The 18,178-nt window shown below is 45.2% G+C and overlaps 1 protein-coding gene across 1 annotated transcript; it reads left to right on the forward strand.

Annotated features, from left to right (window-relative positions):
• The first annotated feature begins 16,485 nt into the window (after positions 1 to 16,485).
• Positions 16,486 to 17,782, forward strand: LOC123402210 (protein TsetseEP-like). Its single transcript, XM_045096100.1, has one exon. The coding sequence runs from the start codon at positions 16,508 to 16,510 to the stop codon at positions 17,504 to 17,506; it is 999 nt and encodes a 332-aa protein (XP_044952035.1). The 5' UTR covers positions 16,486 to 16,507; the 3' UTR covers positions 17,507 to 17,782.
• Positions 17,783 to 18,178: the final 396 nt, after the last annotated feature.

Here is an 18,178-nt window from a genome sequence, read left to right on the forward strand (position 1 = left end):
TCAGGATGTACGCAATGAATGGCACAGTCCATTCGGGAATGACAGCTAGAATCTCCATGACCAGGTCAGCCACAGCGGGAACCTCGACTTCAGTCTGATCTGTTGAGCTCTTCGGTTGCACAGGTTCCTCTGTAAAAGAATCTTCTTTTACCGAGGGTAGGTGTAGGTGCTCGAGGAAGACATCACTTGGGACAGGTCTCCCTGTGGATCCAAGTTTTGCCAATTCATCTGCTGCTTGGTTTTTCAGTCGGGGAAAATGGTGAAGTTCCAGACCTTCGAACTTCTTTTCGAGCTTTCTTATTGTGTTGCAGTATGCAGTCATGGTGGGGTTCCTTACATCCCACTCCTTCATTACTTGATTAACCACTAGATCTGAGTCGCCATAGACCATCAGGCGACGGACGCCGAGTGTGATGGCCATGCGCAACCTGTAAAGGAGAGCTTCGTACTCTGCTTCGTTGTTGGAAGAATCAAAATGGATCTGCAACACATACTTGAGTTTATCACCTTTCGGGGATATGAGCACTACGCCGGCACCAAAGCCATTCAACATCTTCGACCCATCGAAGAACATGGTCCAATGAGCCGAGTAGATGTGAGTCGGTTGTTGTTGTTCTACCCATTCTGCTATGAAGTCAGCAAGAGCTTGAGACTTTATAGCTTTCTTGGCTTCGAACTTGATATCGCAGTATAGCATCTCCATTGCCCACTTTGCCACTCGGCCTGATGCGTCCCGGTTGTGGAGAATTTCCGACAACGGAGCATCAGATATGAAAGATACCGAGTGGTCTTGGAAATAATGAGCCACCTTCTTTGCAGTCATGTAGATCCCATAAATAAGCTTCTGATAATGGGGATACCTCTGCTTGGAAGGAGTCAGGACTTCGGAAACATAATATACTGGCCGCTGAACCTTGTACGCTTTGCCTTCTTCTTCGCGTTCGACTGTCAGAATGGTGCTGACAACTTGATTTGTAGCCGCGATGTACAGAAGAAGGGGTTCTTTACTGAGCGGGGCATTAAGAACCGGCTGTGTAGAAAGCAGGGCTTTGAGGTCGTCGAATGCGGTTTGGGCTTCGTCTGTCCACTCGAAGGTATCCGACTTCTTCATGAGTCGGTACAGAGGTAACGACTTCTCGCCGAGTCGAGCGATAAACCTGCTAAAAGCCGCTAGGCAACCTGTGAGCTTTTGTACGTCATGTACTCTTACCGGCCGCTCCATTCCAACAATGGTCCAGATCTTTTCGGGGTTGACATCGATCCCTCATTCGGAAACGAAGAAACCGAGTAACTTCCCGCTAGGAACACCGAATGAACACTTGGCTGGGTTGAGCTTGATATCGTACCTACGTAGGTTGGCGAATGTTTCTGCCAAGTCAGTCAGCAGGTCGGAACCTTTGCGTGACTTGACTACGATATCGTCCATATATGCCTCCACATTTCGACCAATCTGGTCTAGGAGACATTTTTGGATCATTCGCATAAAAGTTGCTCCTGCATTTTTCAAACCGAATGGCATAGTGATGTAACAGAAGCACCCGAATGGGGTGATGAAAGATGTTTTTAATTCATCTGGACCATACAGACGGATCTGATGATAGCCCGAATAGGCATCAAGGAAGGATAAGCGCTCGCAACCCGCAGTCGAATCAACGATTTGATCAATGCGGGGGAGCGGGAAGTCGTCTTTCGGACAAACCTTATTAAGGTGCTTGAAATCGATGCATGTACGGAGAGACTTGTCTTGGGCACCATGACAACATTAGCGAGCCACTCGGAGTGGTGTACGTCGCGAATGAAGTTGGCTGCCAGAAGTTTAGCTACCTCCTCTCCGATTGCTTTTCTCTTGTGCGCGGCGGACCGACGCAGGCGTTCTCGGACGGGCCGAGCGGCAGGATCCACATGCAGTCGGTGCTCAGCCAACTCCCTGGGTACACCTGGCATGTCAGCAGGCTTCCATGCAAAAATGTCCCAGTTCTCACGGAGGAATTGGATGAGCTCGGCTTCCTATTTTGGATCAAGAATGGTGGAGATGTTTGTTGGGGTGGCGGTGGCATCCGTCGGGTGGATGCTTACTTTCTTCGTGTCTCCCGCAGACTGGAATGCGGACTCGGAAGCTGGCTTCTTTGAACCCATGAGGTTGGCGGGGTCGGCAATCTTCTTGTACTCATCCAACTCGAGTACAGCCATCTGATGGTCTGCAATTCTCGACCCCTGTTGCAGACACTCCTCGGCCCGCTGCCGATTGCTTGTGACAGTAATCACGCCTTTGGGACCAGGCATCTTCATCTTCAAATATACGTAACATGGACGGGCCATGAAACGTACATATGTCGGACGGCCCAGAATGGCATGGTATGCACTCTGGAAGTCTACCACCTCGAATGTTAACTTCTCTTTGCGGAAGTTCTTGTCAGAGCCGAAAACGACATCCAACGCAATCTGGCCGAGTGATTTGGCCTTTCTTCCTGGGACGACTCCATGAAATTGCATACTGCTCTCGCTAAGTCTGGACATCGGAATGCCCATTCCCTTGAGAGTATCGGCGTACATGATATTCAAGCCGCTGCCACCGTTCATGAGGACTTTGCGCAGCCTAACTCCTTCCACCACCGGGTCGACGACCAGAGCTTGCCTCCCTGGGGTGGGTACGTGTGCTGGGTGGTCTGACTGATCAAAAGTGATTGCAGTCTGTGACCACTTGAGGAACGTGGGAGTGGATGGGGTTGCCATGTTTACCTCCTTGTTGACCAGCTTCAGTCGACTTTAGCTTTCTACATCAGCAAAAATCATTAATGTTGCATGGACTTGAGGGAACGGATCCCCCTTGTCCTCATCATCTTGCTCGGTGTCTTTCTCACTCGGCTGTCCTTCACCGAATCCTTGGATCAGGAGGCGATACTGCCGAATGGGTATGTTTCGGCAATATGACATTGCCTTCTTCATCCGTCTTCGTGTGGATTGGACACGGTTGATCTAGGATGGAATTTCCTGACTGTTTCTTCTTGGGGGTGTACTGTGGTTTCCCCTTGCCTTTGGACTTAGCGTTTGTAATGACTGCCGCCTCTGCTTGCAGAGTGGATTGGGCTTTCTGTTTCTGCTTCCGACTGCTGCTCCCATCTCCGTCGGCGACTGACTTATGCTTGCCGCTACGTATGCGGTCCTCCTCTTCGCCATAAGCATAGCGCGTGGCTATCTCCATCATCTTGCTCATGGAGATGTCGCCTGTCCGACCAAACTTCAGGTATAGATCTATGTACCGAACGTCTGCCTTGAAGGCGCAGACTGCTTGGTGTTCTGTAACATTCTCCACCGTGTGGTAGAGGGTTGTCCAAAGCTGGATGAAATCGCACAAGGGATCGTTTTGCTTCTGGACACAGTGCTGAAGCTCTGTGAGACCAGCAGGGCGTTTGCACGTACCCTCGAAGGTCCTGATGAAGACTCGGGACAGATCTGCCCAACTGTAAATGCTTGATGGAGCTAACTGGTTTAGCCAAGCTCGAGCCGAACAGTCGAGCATCAGTGGGAGATGTTTCATGGCGACATGGTCATCTCCGCCACCGATCTGGACCGCCACTCTATAGTCGTCTAACCAAGTTTCTGGTTTGGACTCTCGTGTGAATTTGCTGATTCCCGTCGCCAATCAGAAGTTGGGAGGGATGTCAGCCGAGCGAATGGCCCGACTGAAACACTCGGGACCAGAAACAACGGTCCTGCTTCCACTCGGATGATCTCTATCGTGACCATCACGGTGGGCTCGGCTTCTATCAACCTTCTTCTGAGTGATATACCCTCTTGCATCAGGCCTTTGATCATGCGCGTCACCACCCGAACGATGATCATCGTAATGCCGGGGCCCGAAAGGCCCACTCCTCGGAGGAGTACGCGAACGTCGACGATCTTCGGGATGAGACCGAATGGAAAGCGGATTCCAACTCTGGTCCCTGGAACGATCATTCCAGAGGCTGCCCCCTCTGCGACGCTGGTGAGAGCCGGGACTGAAAACCGACCGATGTGTGTTCGCTTGAACGGAACTGTTGTGGATCTTGTTGTGCGACTGGGAGACCGCCGAGTTTTGCTGCTGCGCCGTATGTAACAAGGCACGGATCTGCTCGATTCCTCTACCAGCCTCCGAATCAGTCGGCTGGAGAGAATCAGCGATCCTGGTGGCTGCAGCCAAGTTGAGGATGGGTGTGCGGAACACCTCGACGTTGCTCTGGCGAGCGCGTCGACTGGAAGAACGAGGGTGCTGACGACGAGCGCCGGATGATTCTCCGGTCTCACGCTTGTTCCGACCAGCCCCGGAGGGACTTTCGTGGGAATCGGCCATGAGTACTTCGGCTGCAGGCCCGTGACCCTGATACTCGGAAGGTAGTTCAGTCGGAACTGACTCCAAGCACTGGGATGACCGCGGGACCACAACCGATTCGAGCACCGCCACTTGAGAGGACATGTTTTGTCGCGCTAGGGCGTGTCACACCCAACGCTGGAGCCGCGAACGACTGGATCGCTTGTTGCGGCGCGTGACGGGGGCGAAGATCGACACCTGGGTCGATGGATGGAGAAGAAGAACGCCGCAGGAACTGGCATGGAAGTGCGTAGCCCCGCGACTCGGAAGCGTCTCGATGTCGAGGGGCGCATCCTGAAGCCATGCTGAATCATCGGCGATGAAGGAGAGTGCACCGAAGAGGATCTCATGACCCATGCACAGATCTCCGCCGGATGACATGACGAAAAGATGAAATCGCAAACTCGCCGGAAGTCGCTTAGACGCCTGCCCCACGGTGGGCGCCAACTGTCGTGGGTATAAGTCTGACAGTAGAAGTACGGGGTACGAAAGTATATGGGCAGAGCCTTAGCTACGACGAGGATGTATGAGTTCAGGCCCCTCTACGGTGGAGGTAAAAGCCCTACGTCCGAGTGCTCTTGGGAGCTTTGTGTCGAGTGTATTAAGGGATTACAGCAAGTGCCAACCCCTGTACCAGTGGTGAAGGGCGGCTTATACAGAGTGCGCTGCCCTTCATAATGGTCCGGTGGACAGGGGTGGAGTAGTGGCGAGTAAATTCTGGCGTTACTGGTAACGTAAGCTTTAAATGCTAGTTATGGTGTATGAAAACATATGACCGTTGCCCTCCTGGGAGGTTACGATGTACAGAGTGGATTCCAGTCGGCACGTTAGATATGCTCCTAGTGGACCGTCGCCGACTTGATGATGGGGGCGTCCTTAGTTCAGTCGAAACTGTCTAAGTGCCTTGTCCCCTATGAAGGGTAGTCCTTGGGTAGGACCTATAGGGCAGACCTATGACCCTACCCTAGGACTATAACCCCATCAGATGCCGTAAAAGCCTAAGCTTGGGGATGCCCCGGGAAGGCATCCCCTCTTTCGTCTTCAATCCATCGGTGTTATGTGTTTTGCTTGGAGCGTCTTGTATCCTAGGAGTCTTTTATTTTTGTTGTGTCACAATCATCCTTGTTGCACACCTAGAGAGAGAGACATGCACTCACCATGATTTTGTCGAGCTTCACTTATATCCTTTGGTTAGACAATTCAGCTCACATGTGCTTCACTTATATGTTTTGAGCTAGTTGATTTTGCTCTATGTGCTTCACTTCTATCTTTTAGAGCACGGCGGTGCGTGCCTTGGTAGTTGATCTATGCTTTGAAAGTAGTCTCAAAAGGGGTAGTTATCCAAAGGGATACGAAAACTTCCACCTTCATGTGCATTGAATAGTTAGAGAAGTTTGATTCATCTCAACTAGTTTTGAGTTGTGGTTATGGTAATATTGAAGTTATGCTAGTAAGGTGTTGTGGATCTAGAAATACTTGTGTTGAAGTTAGTGATTCTCGTAGCATGCACGTATGGTGAACCGCTATGCGATGAAGTCTGAGCATGATTAGTCTATTGATTGTCATCCTTTGTGTGGCGGTCGGGATCACGCGGTGGTTTATCCCTACCAACCCTTCCCCTAGGAGTATGCATTGAATGCTTTGTTTCGATTACTAATAAAACTTTTGCAACAAGTATATGAGTTCTTCATGACTAATGTTGAGTCCATGGTTTAGATACACTTTCACCTTCCACCATCACTATCTTCTTTAGTGCCGTGCAACTTTCGCCGGTGCACAAAACCCACCATTAGCCTCCCTCAAAACAGCCACCATACCTACCTACTATGGCTTTTTCAAAGTCATTCCAAGATATATTGCCATGCAACTACCACCATGACATGTGCCACCACGTCTACATTGCCATTGCATGATCGTAAGATAGCTAGCATGATGTTTCCATTAATATCCATGCAAAAAGAGGCCAAAGAGCCCATCAAAAAAAATGAGAGAAAAAGAGAGAATGCTACGACTTTTCCACACTTGTGCATATTAAGCACCATGATCCTCATGATTGAGAGTCTCTCGTTTTGTCACCACCTTATAGCTAGTGGGAAATTTTCATTATATAACTTGGCTTGTATATTCCAATGATAGGCTTCCTCAAATTTGCCTTAGGTCTTCGTGAGCAAGCAAGTTGGATGCACACCCACTAGTTTTCTTTAAGAGCTTTCACATACTCTTAGCTCTAGTGCATCATTTGTATGGCAATCCCTACTCATTCACATTGATATCTATTGATGAGCATCTCCACAGCTCATTGATATGCCTAGTTAATGTGACCATCTTCTCCTTGTTTTTCTTGCAACCTCCACCACACTCCACAACACTTATAGTGCTAAAACCATGGCTCACGCTCATGTATTGCGTGAGAGTTGAAAAAGTTTGAGAAAGTAAAGGTGTGAAAACAATTACTTGGCCAATACCGGGGTTGTGCATGATTTAAATTCGTTGTGCAATGATGATAGAGCATAGCCAGACTATATGATTTTGTAGGGATAACTTCCTTTTGGCCTTGTTATTTTGAAAGTTCATGATTACTTTGCTAGTTTGCTTGAAGTATTATTGTTTCCATGTCAATAGCAAGCTATTGTTTTGAGTCTAATGGATCTGAACATTCACGTCACATAAGAGGAGTTACAAAGGACATCTATGCTAGGTAGCATGAAAGCATCAAAAATTCATTCTTTATCACTTCCCTACACGAGGACGAGTAGGAGTTAAGCTTGGGGATGCTTGATACGTCTCAAACGTATCTATAATTTTTTATGGTTTCACGCTGTTATCTTGTCAACTTTGGATGTTTTGTTTACCTTTTATATCTTTTTTGGGACTAACTTATTAACTCAGTGCCAAGTGTCAGTTCCTGTTTTTTTGTGTTTTTGACTCTTTTCATATCTGATTTTGGAACGGAGTCCAAACGGAATAAAATCCCCAAAATGATTTTTTCCCGAACGGAAGAAGATCGGGAGGCTTGAGGGCCAAGCAAGTGGGACCACAGGGAGCCCACAAGCCCTGTTGCCGCGGCCAGGGGGAGGACACGGCAACCAAGCTTGTGACCTCCCTGGCGCCCCCTGCCCTAGGTCTTTGGCCTATAAATTCCCTAAAATCCAGAAAAAATCAGGGCGTCCACGAAAACACTTTTCCGCCGCCGCAAGCTTCCGTTTCCGCGAGATCTCATCTCGAGACCCTTCCCGGTGCCCTGCCGGAGGGGACTTTGGAGTTGGAGGGCTTCTTCATCAACATCATCGCCCCTCCAATGACTCGTGTGTAGTTCACTTCAGACCTACGGGTCCGTAGTTAGTAGCTAGATGGCTTCTTCTCTCTCTTGGATCTTCAATACAAAGTTCTCCATGATCTTCATGGAGATCTATCTGATGTAATCCTCTTTGGCGGTGTGTTTGTCGAGATCCGATGAATTGTGGATTGGTGATCAGATTATCTATGATATATATTTGAATCTTTGCTGATTTCTTATATGCATGATTTGATATCCTTGTAAGTCTCTTCGAGTCTTGGGTTTTGTTTGGCCAACTAGATCTATGATTCTTGCAATGGGAGAAGTGCTTGGTTTTGGGTTCTTACCGTGTGGTGACCTTTCCCAGTGACAGTAGGGGCAGCAAGGCACACATCGTGTAGTTGCCATCAAGGGTAACAAGATGGGCTTTGTCGTAGATATGAGATTGTCCATCTACATCATGTCATCTTGCTTAAGGCGTTACTCTGTTCTTTTGGACTTAATACACTAGATGCATGCTGGATAGCGGTCGACGTGTGGAGTAATAGTAGTAGATGCAGAAAGTATCGGTTTACTTGTTTTGGACGTGATTCCTATAGATATAATCATTGCCATAGATATTGTCATGACTTTGCGCGGTTCTATCAATTGCTCGACAGTAATTCGTTTACCCACTGTCTACTTGCTTTCATGAGAGAAGCCACTAGTGAACACTACGGCCCCCGGGTCTATTCACACCTATCGTTTCCACTTTCGCTTTTACTTTGCTTTGTTACTTTGTTGCTTTGAGTTCTCACTTGGCAAACAATCTATAAGGGATTGACAACCCCTTCATAGCGTTGGGAGCAAGCTCTTTGTGTTTGTGCAGGCACTTGTGATACTCCTTCACTGGATCGATACCTTGGTTCTCAAAACTGAAGGAAATACTTACTGCCGCTGTGCTACATCACCCTTTCCGCTTCGAGGGAACACCAATGCAAGGCTCCAAGGCCACGGGGGAATCCTTTGCATATTTTCCTAGGAAGTCCCTAAAGGCGTAGCCGTAGCAGAAGGATTCCTGGTGCCGCTGCTGAGGAGAATCAAGACAAGAATAGTCTCCCGTCAGCACGCTTGTTTCTGGCGCCGTTGGAAGGTCTTTTGTTGCAGTAGCAGCCTCCCCTCCCCCCCAGCGCCGGCGGGTCGCCGGATTTGCGGATCTGTGGACCTTCATCGCGGGGCCACCGGATTTGGCTTTTGTCGGCCGCCTGTGGCCGCGCCAAGCGATGGAGTGGTCGGGGAGCATCTCCCGCAGCCCCGGCAAGGGCGCATCACAGCATGTAGGGACAAGTTCGTCCTCTCGGTGCCGCTGGCGATTTGCGGGCATGGATTCGTCTGACCGTCCACCAGGCTCGACGCTCGCGCAGCGGCTCTGTAGCTTGCCGTTGCCGCTCATACAGTGCGACAACGGCACGCAGACAGTGCTGCGGCTTACTTCGGCCACGCCGAAGCACACTGGATGGGTGTTCTTCAAATGCAAAAACGACGGGGTACGTGCACTTGCGGTAGCTCATTTTGATATCTCATTCTTTTTTTCAATTGCGGATCCTCATTCCGAACATGGTCATTCTTTTGTGTAGGAAGATGGATGCTCATTTTGGTTTTGGGAAGGTCAATACATTGATTTATTGAGATAAAGAAAGTTAATAGATGTCGATGCACTTCTTAGTAGAATAAAAAACAATGATGCGGCTGCATGTGCAACGTCTACTTATTCCGAACCAAAGATAAAGAATGAAGAATGCAAGATCAAAAATCCGCAGATCAACAATGAGTGCATGGAGAAGATATTGCTTCAACTAGTTGGAGCCGTTATGGAAGTTGGAAATCTTCTAAAATGCATACTGGTGGTTCTTGTTTTCTTTGGTCTTGCTATTCTAGCAAAGATGTGGTGATGTCTTATGTATCCAATGTTATTGAAAAAGCAAGGAAATGCATTGTGTTGGATCAAATTAAGGTGCAAATTTAGGTTTTTCGGGCCGGGAGGAGCTGCGCTAGATCAAACCCCGCAAAGCCGACCCGTAAAAAAGCATATTCCGCGAGTATGCTTTTTTACGGGCCCGTTATGCGGGGTCTGCATCCGCTGCCGTGCGCGTCGGCCCGCAAAGGCGTTTTTCCGCGAACTGCAAACACGTTTTGCGGGAGCGGACGGATGCGGGGTCTGCTAGAGTTGCTCTGATACAACCAAAAGGCATTTATTCTGCATCCCTGGAGCCTGACCTCTTTGGGACTTGTGGCAACCAATATGGGAAATAAAGGAGGCGGAAACTGAAGAAAAAAGAAAGACCGTGTGGAGGGAGAAAGAAGAAAGAACGAAGCGTCGGTGCATTTTAATAGAAAAAGAATCAACGACTAGCTAATAAATGTAGTATATACACAATATACACATGCACAACATATGCTTCCCTTCGCTGGGGAACTTTATGATGCAGGCTCGTGATTTTTATGTTAAAAACAAATGCATCTGGGTGCTGGTTGTGGTATATGGTGCGGCACATGATGATCGTAAAGATGATTTCCTGAATGAAATGCTTGCCACATGTAGTAATATTGATGTCCCTTACATCATTGGGGGAGACTTTAATATCATTAGAGGGGTGCAGGAGAAGAATAAAAAACATGGTAATCTTAAGTTTGTGGCGAAATTTAATGATGTTATCAACTCCCTGGGCCTAAGAGAGATTGATATGGGAGGAGGGAAGTATACGTGGACTAATAAACAACGTCACCCTACTTTGGAAAAATTAGATAGGGTTTTGATGAGTTTTAATTGGGAAGATATGTATCCTTTGGTTTCTGTCCGTAAGCTGGTGAGGGAGGTTTCTGATCATAATCCCTTGCTGTTATCTACTGGAATGGAGGTGAGAAGTGCTCCGGGGCAGAGAGATTTTAGATTTGAGCTCTCTTGGCTTAAGAATGAGGAATTTTTTCCTAAGGCCAAGAGTATCTGGGATCAGGCTGTTAGGGCAGATGATCCTATCGATATTCTCAATATTAAATTGAAACGTATCAAGAAATATTTTAAAGGATGGGGATCAAACAGATTTGATCATAGTAGAAAAAGAAAAGATGAGATTAAGAAAGAGTTGGAAGAGATTGATAAGATGGAAGAGATTGGACCTTTGGATCCTGAGGTTTATGAGCAAAGAACTACTTTATATGCTGAGTATAATGAGATTCTTTATAATGATGAGATTTTTTGGCTCCAGCAATCTAGTGAGCGATGGTTGTTAAAAGGGGATCGTAATACAGCTTTTTTTCATAGAGTAGCTAATGGTAGAAAGAAGAAAAATACTATACATTCTCTTGTTAATGGGGATGTGGTGATTGAGGGGACGCAAAACCTACTGAGACATGCAACAGACTTTTACAAAGAGTTATTTGGTCCTGCGGAGGGGAATATGTTCCACCTGGATCCTAATACTTGGTCCAATGGGGAAAAAATTGGTATGGAAGATAATGAGTTTATCACTGGTAGATTTACAGAGGAGGAGGTGAAGAAAGCCTTATTTTCTATGGAAAGTAATAAAGCTCCAGGTCCAGATAATATTCATGTTGAATTTTATAAACATTGTTGGGAGTTTGTTAAAAAAGATCTGATGAGACTGTTTGATGCGTTCCATAATAATTCGTTGGATGTGGCTCGTTTGAACTATGGGGTAATTACTCTGCTTCCTAAGCTGGATGGAGCTAAAAAGATCCAACAATACAGACCTATTTGTCTGCTTCGTTGCCCATATAAGCTGATTACTAAGGTTCTAAACGACGGGTGGCTCTTTACTCTGATGTGCTCATCAGTAGACATCAAAATGCTTTTATTAAACATAGAAATATTATGGATGGTATCCTTACTTTGCATGAGATTTTACATCATACTCAGAGGAAGAAGAAATGTGGGGTAGTCCTAAAACTGGATTTTGAAAAAGCTTACGATAAGATTAACTGGGAGTTCCTTTTGGAATGTCATAAGAACAGGGGTTTTGGAGAAACTTGGTGTGGTTGGATTAAAAAATCCTATATGATGGCACGGTTTGTATCAAGTTGAATAATGAGAAAGGCCCTTACTTCCAAAGTCATAAAGGGGTCAGACAAGGTGATCCTTTCTCCCCGTTTTTGTTCAATATTGCTGTGGAGGCCCTGTCTAAGATGGTGAGAAATGCTCAGAAGGAGAAATTGGTTACAGGTTTGGCCTCTGACCTTGTTGAAAATGGTGTGGCTATTCTGCAGTATGCAGATGGTACTGTTATTTGCTTTGAGCATGATATTACTGCTGCTGTTAATATGAAACTCTTGCTGTATATTTTTGAGATGATGTCAGGTTTGAAAATCAATTTTGAGAAAAGTGAGGTGTTCTGTGTGGGTGGTGATGACATTATTATAAATACTTATGCTGACATGTTTAACTGTCAGATAGGTCATTTCCCTATGAAATATCTAGGAGTTCCTGTTAGTGGCTCTAGTCTCAGGAGTATTGACTGGTTGTTTTTAGATGAGAAGTTTTGTAAATGTTGTGAAGCCTGGATTGGGAATGCGGCATCTTCGGGGGGCAGGTTGATCCTGATGAATTCATCCTTAACTAGCATAGTGTATTACTACATGGCTATGTTTATGCTTCCTAAGATGGTCATATATAAACTGGATAAGCACAGGAAGAAATTTTTTTGGCGGGAATCTGAGGGAAACAAGAGATATCATCTTGTTAGGTGGGATTGTATCTGTAGATCCAAGAAGGGGGCCTGGGGGTGAAAAACTTACATAAGCAGAATGTGAGCTTGTTAGTCAAATGGTGGTGGAAGTTAGAGACACAACAAGGGTTGTGGCAAGATGTGATTAGGGCTAAATACTTTAGGAGAGTTGATGTGACATCTACCTCCAGCAAGTTTTCTGATTCTCCTATTTGGAAGGCTATTATGAAAGTTAAGCCGCATTGTATGGCTGGTAGAGAGGTGATTTTGAGATCTGGTAATGTGACTAGATTGTGGCATGATTCGGTGAATGATACTCCTCCTTTAAAAAATGTGTATTCGGGACTGTTTTATATTTGTAATAATCAGGATATTACCGTGAGGGATTATAAAGTCTGGGAGGGAGGTGATCTGTTTAGGAGACAACTGACGCCTATTCTGGCGGGCCAATTGGCAGAGCTGAATGCGGTGGTAGATCAGTGGGTTTTATGTGATGATCCGGACCAGATTAGATGGAAGTTTGGAAAAAGGTTTTCTACTAAATCTATATATGAGCATTTGGAGAAAAATATTGCTGGTTGTGACTTTCGCTGGATCTGGAGTGCAAAATTACCTCTTAAGATTCAAATTTTCCTGTGGCAGCTATTTCAGGATGCTATTCTCACACGAGATGTGATGAATAGGAGGAAATGGAAAGGTAACCCTAGATGTTCTTTTTGCTCAGAAAGGGAGACTTCACAGCATTTGTGTTTTTCCTGTCCTGTGGCTAGATTGGTTTGGAGAACAGTAGGGTGTATGCTGGGGACTAGTAATGGCCCTGATAATTTGTGGCAATTTTACGCTTGGTGTTTTACATATATGCCGAATGGTGCCAGGTTTTATACTTTTGGTTTAGCTGCTGTTTGCTGGGCATTTGTGAACTGCCGCAACAGCGCGACGTTTGAGAGGAAAAAGTTGGGGTCTCCTTTTGATGTGGTCTATTCTACTTGTGGATTCCTGACGTATTGGGCAGGACTCCTTACAGGGGATGATAAACTGGCGATGGAGAGGGGCGCGAAGATGCTGAAGATGAACGCGTCAAATATGCTGAGGATATGTGCAGCCCCAGAGGAGGATTGCTGATGGTTGGAGTTGCTGGCAATGAGTGCTTTTGGTTGATGATCTCCCCTGTGTGGAGTTATCTCAGGTGTAGACCTGTGTAATATACTATTTGCAACTTGTTTCTTTAAACTTGGTAGTGGTTTTGTGCGTGTTATGGGTGTTCTTGGGTTTTTGCCCTATGATAGACTGCTCGATGACGAGTGTCTATGTGTAGGTTTCCCAGGAATGCTCTGAACTCGCATCCCTTTTTCTGGTTTCCTTTTTGGACGAAGAACACTTGTATTTCCGTTATGTGAGTAATGGAAAAGGGGTTGCCCGTTTCAAAAAAAAAACATATGCGTCCCTTCCCTGGATAGTCCCTATGCGGTCGCACTCTTTGCCTAAGCCTAGGGCCGGCCCTGTCCACCACACATTTCTCTTCGGCGGCGTGTGTGCGTTCTTATGTAGATCATCAAATAGCCCTTGATGCCTTGTTTTTGTGGACATGATGTCACGGTTTTTGCCCGGTTTTGGTAATTAACCGAGCAATACTCTTCGATCTATTTTAATGAATCAGGCCCTAAGGAACCACGTTTATAAAAAGGAAGTTTCAAGCAACTTTAAGCCAACAGAATATCCAAGCACTAACCCAGTTCTTCCCTCATAAGTTATATCACATTACTTCTCTGCGGACTGGTTAAAAAATAATTAACCGAGCAATACTCTTCGATCTATTTTAATGAATCAGGCCCTAAGGAACCACGTTTATAAAAAGGAAGTTCCACGCAACTTTAAGCCAACAGAAGATCCAAGCACTAACCCAGTTCTTCCCTCATAAGTTATATCACATTACTTCTCTGCGGACTGGTCAAAAAATAATATAGAAGTCTGACCATAGATCATTTCATGCAAATTAACTTTAATACACGTACGGTGACTACTATACTTTTGTTGGACAAATGGATGAGTACGACAAAGTAACCCATCGGTCATGGTTATTTTGAAAATGAAGGAGATAACCATAAGCTCCAAGAAAGGACAAAACTTCAAACAAATGTTTAAAAAGTAATTTATAGTTCTTTTTTACTTTTGAGTAAAGAGAGCCCCCCACCTTCGGATTACATATAAATTAAGAAACTATGGTGTTGGATGCAAACTACATCAGCTACTCCATCTATCCATATATATAGGGCCTAATGCGTTTTTTAAGGCTAACTTTAACCGCATGTTAGAACAAATAATATATGACATGCAAGTTACACAAAGCATACCGTCAAATTCATACGTGAAAGGAGCTTCCAATGATATAATTTTTACATTATACATCTCATATAATATTAATCTTATCAATAGTCAAACACAGTCTTAAAAAGTACATTAGGCCCTATATATATGGATGGAGGGAGTAGATCTAGATAGAAGGTCCAGAGACTAATGACTAGGACGTTGTTGCACGATTGTCCTCTGTTTCAATCATGTGCTATAAGGTTTTTTTGGCCTAGTTTCCTTTATAAACAGGGCCACTTTCTTCTCTTTTTTTCCTCTCTTAATGAAAATCGACAAAATATATATCTAGGCCGCACACTCCGGCCAAACATATACGGACTCAAGCGAACTTGCAATAGAGGAGCAAAGCAATGCATGGCATCTACAGAGAGAAGCTGGAGAAAATCCTTGCAACCTGGAAAACACCCTGAGAAATTGTAAGCACACCAGGCCTCCAACCATGTGAAGCTCCAAAAATCTCGCTTGCTATTTGTTCTATTAGTCTTGTTCCCCACTTCAGTGCCTCTGAAGAAATATCATCACGCGTGCTGCAGACAACGATTAAAGTGGCACTCCACTCGGCCAACCCAATCTAGTTGTGAGGTCATATCGTCTTTAACTTGGTACTCCATGGATGTCTTTGTTTTCATCTATACATATGATTTGATCGGTAGGTTAGGTATAAAGTCATGCTACTGCCCAACTAGATGCAAGCATTTGCATATGCATAAGGTTTTTTTTTCTCCTAGAACATTGCATGTATACCAACAAGCAACTGATCGTGAGTGGTGTATGAAATGTGAAAGTTACAGCTACGTACAACCGAAATGAGTGCACTGTGGACTGCGTGCACTGATCCTGATTATTACAAACCGCGTAGTTAAAAGGTGCAGCACTCTGTCCCATTGGGATAGGACAGCTACTAGCTTTGGTGCTAGGCTTCTTTGATTCAAAGGGGTTTTAATGGAATTTTGGAAGAATCTAATCCTTAGAAATTTTTCCTATATGCGCTGTTTGAGTCATTGAATAGCAATTCATAGGATTCATTTGCACTTGATTCCACAGAAAAAAAAATCATCCTCGCAAACCTCTTGTTTAGAATCCTTCGATTTTCATGTGCACACAACACCCTGCGGGCTTCTTTATTTTATTTTATCAAGGACTTTATTCTTATACCTCAAAGATATCTGAAAAACAAGGTTCAGATAAAATTTTAACAAAATATATTTTCATGTGTAGTTTACATAAAGAAAAAAGATAAATACATTGTTTAAAATAGGCGTATTTTTATTGCATTTGGGCTGCAATTTTATGATTTTGTGTAGCCTGCAAATCATCGTATTACTCACTTAAAATTACTGAATTCGTAGAGAAAACACAAATAGCATGTTTTTAGATGATTTTGTAATTTAACGTAAATTAACGTAGTATGTTTTTAGCACAATTCAAAAATTCCGTGATGACACCAATCTGCTACTCTACTATAGGTTCAACAAGATAATCAAATTGTTCACAACTTGGGCTACTGTATGCATCTCCCTGTTGCTCTCCTACGATCAACTGAGAAATGGTACATCTATTCGGACAAAAAATAATCCAACTTTCCTAGATAACTTTTTGTTGTGATTGGCTGCCGGTTGTAGCACTAACTGGATGCGTGCAGTCCCACTTCTCCAAAAGGCAAAGCTAACAAGCCCAATCAGAGTCGGAGTAAACAGCATCGATGCTTGTCCAGCCTTCATTGGCTAAATTCGCCTATAAATATGAAGATCGAGGCGCGCACACTTGCAAGTAAGTAGCAACACAAGCCTAGCCATGACGATGAGGAAGCGCCCCTCTTGGTCCTCCCTTCTGATAGCAGCGCTGCTGCTTATGTTTCTTCCATTGTTTGCTCTTGCTGCGGGGAGGCAGAACTTGATTACTAGAAACCCTCAGGGCGGCCCACGGGCTAACCCAAATCCAGAACCACTACCAGGGAAACAACCAGATCCAAACCCTCAACCATTACCTGACCCACAACCACTTCCGGGATCACGACCAGACCCAAACCCAAAACCACTACCCGAGCCTAAACCTCATACAAACCCACAACCACTGCCAGAGCCACAACCTGACCCAAACACTCAACCATTACTAGGACCACACCCTGACCAAAATCCACAACCATTGTCAAGCCAAAACATGCACATGTTGTTGAACCCACGGCCAAACCCAAACCCGCAGCTACTACAAGACCCACGGCCAAACCCAAACCCTCGGCCATTACCAGGCCCACGACCTGATCCAAATCCACAACCATTACCAGACCCAAACCCGAAACCATCGCCAAACCCACAACCAAACCCAAACCCTCAACCATTACCAGGATTGCAGCCTGATCCAAACCCACAACCATTACCAGACCCAAACCCGAAACCATTGCCGAACCCACAGCCAAACCCAGACCCTCGGCCGTTACCAGGACCACAGCCTGATCCAAACCCACAACCATTACCAGACAAAAACCCGAAGCCATTGCCGGACCCAGAACCAAACCCAAACCCTCAGCCGTTACCAGGACCGCAACCTGACCCAAATCCAAAACCATTGCCGGACCCAAACCCGAAGCCATTGCCAGACCCACAACCAAACCCAAACCCTCAGCCGTTACCAGGACCGCAACCTGATCCAAACCCACAACCATTACCGGACCCAAACCCACAACCACTGCCAGGCCCACTGCCTGACCCGAATGCACAACCAGGACCACCACTTGGGACACAAGCAAAAGAAGAAAACGGGGAAGCAAACGTCCAAGAGGAACCATTGGCATGAGATGTTCGGTTACACCAACCGTGCCAGATATAGTATCATCGTTACCTATATTTCCGGTTGGATTAAATAAGTGGTGTGTTGTAACCCATCACCATCAAGTCATGCCATGCTATATAATGTCAAGATCAATCAAGATTCGGGTATGATGCCCACGTAAATCTTGTGATTGTTCTTATTTACTTTCCTGCCTTGTACTAAGGATAATGTTATGTGTGTGCCGGTTGTACTACAATTGTGTGATGATACATATATTAAATTTACTACTTTGTACCTTTAGCTTTAAAGTTTTTGACAGGGATTATGTGGATAGGATTTACCCCAAGCTTCAATTTTGTGGTAATAAGAAAGGTGGAAACTTATTTATAGGATAAATCTTGGAATAAATTCAAACCTAAGAGTGCATAAAGCGTGGAACAAATTTGTAACATGGGGGAGGGGGAGATTTCACAAAATGGAAGTCTTAGGTATAAAGTGGCTAGGATTCTAATTTGGGCATACAATTGCCACAAGTTACAAATTAGGTTGTAAAATTTTGATTAACTACATATAAGTTAAACTTGAATTTTCAATTTACGGAGAATATTTACACAAACTACTTTGGCCTTATCCCTCCAAAAAACTACTTTGCCGATACGTCCTGATCCAAACCCACAACCATTACTTGACCCAAAC

Source organism: Hordeum vulgare, chromosome 6H (genome assembly GCF_904849725.1).
Source record: "Hordeum vulgare subsp. vulgare chromosome 6H, MorexV3_pseudomolecules_assembly, whole genome shotgun sequence".
Lineage (NCBI taxonomy): Eukaryota > Viridiplantae > Streptophyta > Magnoliopsida > Poales > Poaceae > Hordeum > Hordeum vulgare.

Coding starts and splice junctions, on each gene's coding strand:
- LOC123402210 (XM_045096100.1), top strand. CDS start 16,508: ATGACGATGAGGAAGCGCCCCTCTTGGTCCTCCCTTCTGATAGCAGCG.